At 39.6% G+C, this 3,295-nt stretch overlaps 1 protein-coding gene across 2 annotated transcripts in view; it reads left to right on the top strand.

The window, feature by feature from the left end:
* The window catches only part of LOC112141525 (stimulated by retinoic acid gene 6 protein-like), an 84,154-nt gene that overhangs the window by 62,376 nt on the left and 18,483 nt on the right, over positions 1-3,295 (top strand). For both annotated transcript variants that reach the window (XM_024264688.2, XM_024264687.2), the window contains 3 exons: positions 1,811-1,859; positions 1,941-2,058; positions 2,129-2,248. In XM_024264688.2, the coding sequence (XP_024120456.1) occupies positions 1,811-1,859; positions 1,941-2,058; positions 2,129-2,248 (287 nt within the window). The remainder of the gene's footprint in view (positions 1-1,810; positions 1,860-1,940; positions 2,059-2,128; positions 2,249-3,295) is intronic.

Raw genomic sequence — 3,295 nt, 5'->3', positions numbered from 1 at the left:
CATCGTTTATCCGTTGGTATCGCTCCAAGTCATCGATTCGTGTTTCTAAGAAAAATATTTTTCTGTCTTTTTCAATGCACATTTTTTTAGTTCTTTGAATTCATCAATTGAGTTCAGAATAAGCTTTTGCTGCTTCGATATGTTTGCTATTTCAGCAGACAAGAAATTCAGAGACTTTTTTATGTCCTCTATTTCTTCCTCAGTTATTGTACATTGTTTCTTGGGCCCCATTGCTGGTCCTTCTCCCAACAGCGAGTTACTCAACGTTCAATTACCGTTGGTTGACAGTTTAGCTAGGCGCCCTCCGATCGCTGCTGCGATCCTTGCATTGCTAGTGGACTATTGTCAAAGAGTCTAAAGAACCAACTCTTCTGTACACCTCAGCTGCATTACTGAAACTTGCATTACTGTAGAGAAACCCAATCCTTTCTCACACAAATGCAGTTGTTCTGATTGGAGCGTGAAAGAAGGAACAAATAGAGCGGTTTTGACTTCCCTTCCCTGGCTGTTTATGTTGGGATTTTCATGCTGAAGTCCTGTAATGACCCAGCCCCACTGTACTTCTCTTCCTCCAGCCCGGTGCCTCTGGTTAAATCTGGTTTTGAGGCACCCCCACATCCTGGAGGAAAAGCTTTTTGCATTTGTGCAGTGAAGCTGTGGAACATTTCACCACTGAACGTCTGTGTCATCATCAAAAAACAAAAACCAGATTGATGGGTGATATGATGACAATAGTTCATTTGATGGAGAAGCTGCTAGAAGTCCAGGAGGGGGAAGAGGTCCAGGTAGGTCAGAGGTGAAGGGAGTCCAGGAGGGGTCGAGGTCAGGACAAGCTGAATGGTTCCAGGCCAGCACTGACACAGACTCAGATGTGGCTTCAATACCACCTTTACAGTAGCAGACGGACTGGCAGGAAAAGCTGGAGAACCCGGTCTGACAGTAAATCCTGTTGGGGTGATGAGTTGCAGGTGTGCCAGGATGCCCTGCCTCATGCTGGACACCTGTGGAGGAGAGATAGGGAGAGGGCGAGCGACAGAACCAAGTGGAAAACACCACAAAGAAACAGGAGAGGACAGCAAAGGGGCAGGAACTTTCAAGGCCTGACAATTTGACTGTTGCTTTTTAAAACAGCCCATTTGCAACCCCCACCCCCAGATTTTTCCTTTCTGTTTTCATACTATTTCATGATTGTTTTTATCTACAGTGAGTCAAAATCATTTGCCCGAGATTCTACAAGTTGTCCTAGTTGAGGAGATGGCAGAGTACTGATCTCCTCTCCCTAAAGCTTGTTTTGAGGAGCTAAATGCTTATGTTCTGCATATTTTACTATTTTATTCAGTGCCACAGATTCTTATTTTTAAATTCAGTGTCTCACTATGATGAACATGACACTAAAAATTCATATTTTAAAGTGGAAAAACTTACAGAACTGTGACTGAGAAATTCCCTTGTTAACCCAAACTATTTGTTTTTAACGTCTGCTTTACTGTTTGTTTTTATTTTCAATGTACAGCGCCTTGTTTGACTATGCATGTTTTAAAGTGCTATATCAGAATCAGAATCATATTTATTGGCCAAGTAAGTACAGTGCATGTACAAGTAATTTAGCATTGGTGTCTAACGCTCTCATAAAGTACCACAAGACAAGGTATTAAAAAGTGTAAAAAGTAAAACAGAAAAAATAAAGTATTAAGAAAAAGATGATAAGTACAACAGTTATTCCAGTGTAACATGAATTCAAACTGGTCTTACTGCTGTATGACAGCCAGATGCACAGAATATCTTTGCTGTACTTTTCTTTCTTTTACAGGCTTCCATCGCACGGTATTCTGGATGCCAAATAGCATTTACTTTGTGGGGTAAGATTTATTATTTATGAAAAAAATATGTTCATAATAGTTATTTTTTTCCATAACAATCCTTTTTTGGTTTGTTTTCAGGCTATGTTATCGTCCATGTTGTCCTGTACGTGTTTGCTGTGTTTGTTGCGTATGCACTGGTTATTCCCATCAAGAATGGAGAGGGGCTGCCCCTGCTCCAGCAGTGGGGCGCTGCAATGTAAGGCTCCTTCTGTTTCTGAGGTTGTGATTGGATAGAAACCTTGTGTAAGTAGTGTTGTGTGTTTCAGACTGAGTGTTGGGCTGGTCATGGCTTTAAAAACTGCTCAGACAGTTTTTGTTCAGACCTTCTTCCTTCAGGACAAAATCTCTCCCACAGACAAACAGAAGCCTCTGGCTCTGGACAACAGGTTGGTTAACACTTTCTGACCTTTAAATTCATAGAAATGGGAATTAGCTGATAATAAAAGTAAATACATCACCAAGATAATTAATAATCAGAAAGACATGTTTGCTAAAGCTGAGGAACAGGATTCCTCATCCACTAAGTTGCCTAACATTTAAGTTCAGATACAGAATAAATAAAACTAAGATTTTTTCTATTTTTTTCTTCAGGTTGGTCTACATCAGGGGTCTGCAACTTGCAGCTCCAAAGCCATGTGTGGCTCTTCTACCCCTAGAGTGTGGCTCTCTGGCCAAAGAAACATTTAAAAGCTTTTAGTTTTAAAAAGTAACTGTAAAATAAAGTTTAAAAAAAGTAAAATGACATATCACTCTGCAAACCTCCAAACCACAGTTGCCCTAAAGTATGGAAGTTTTTTTAGGTCATAATAGTATTATACATTGTTCAATTGACAATTCAATTTGCAAATTCATCATGCAATTTGAGAATGCATTTCTCAATTTACAATTCAATATTCAATTCAGGCTTGCAAAATGATAATTCATTTTGTAATTTACAATTCAATATGATAATTTACAATTCAATATTGATTTAATTAACAATTAATTTACAATTCAATTTAATAACGGGTATTTTCTGAATATAATAATAAACGTGAATCCACCGTGTCTTCATCTTTATTATCTGTGTTTGTGAAACATTGGACTGAAGACTCTGTCGCCACATTTTATTACACAGAGCGGCTCCTGCTGCGTGAGAGCTGATGTCTCCAGAAATCCGTTTTTGTCGAGGAAGACTCGGTTTTGTCTGTAAACATCAGATTTTTTTCTGTGAAGTCGAAGGTCCCACTTTAGTTCCTCACTGGTTCTTTCCTGCCCCAGAGAAACGTTCTAAATAGGTACGTCTGGGAGTTTTTCAAAATAAAACGACTACTACTGCAACACAGTGGTCATCCATCTCTGGCTCCATCCTGTTCCTGTTCCTGTGACGTCATTTCCGGGTGAGCGTTACCCAGTGCTTGGTCGTTGCTTCTGTAGCTCCTGCTTTTGACTAC

The sequence above is a fragment of the Oryzias melastigma genome, unplaced genomic scaffold, assembly GCF_002922805.2.
Source record: "Oryzias melastigma strain HK-1 unplaced genomic scaffold, ASM292280v2 sc00296, whole genome shotgun sequence".
NCBI classification, from domain to species: domain Eukaryota; kingdom Metazoa; phylum Chordata; class Actinopteri; order Beloniformes; family Adrianichthyidae; genus Oryzias; species Oryzias melastigma.
The sequence above is the reverse complement of the archived record's forward strand: the minus strand, read 5'-3'. Positions and strand labels throughout refer to the sequence as shown.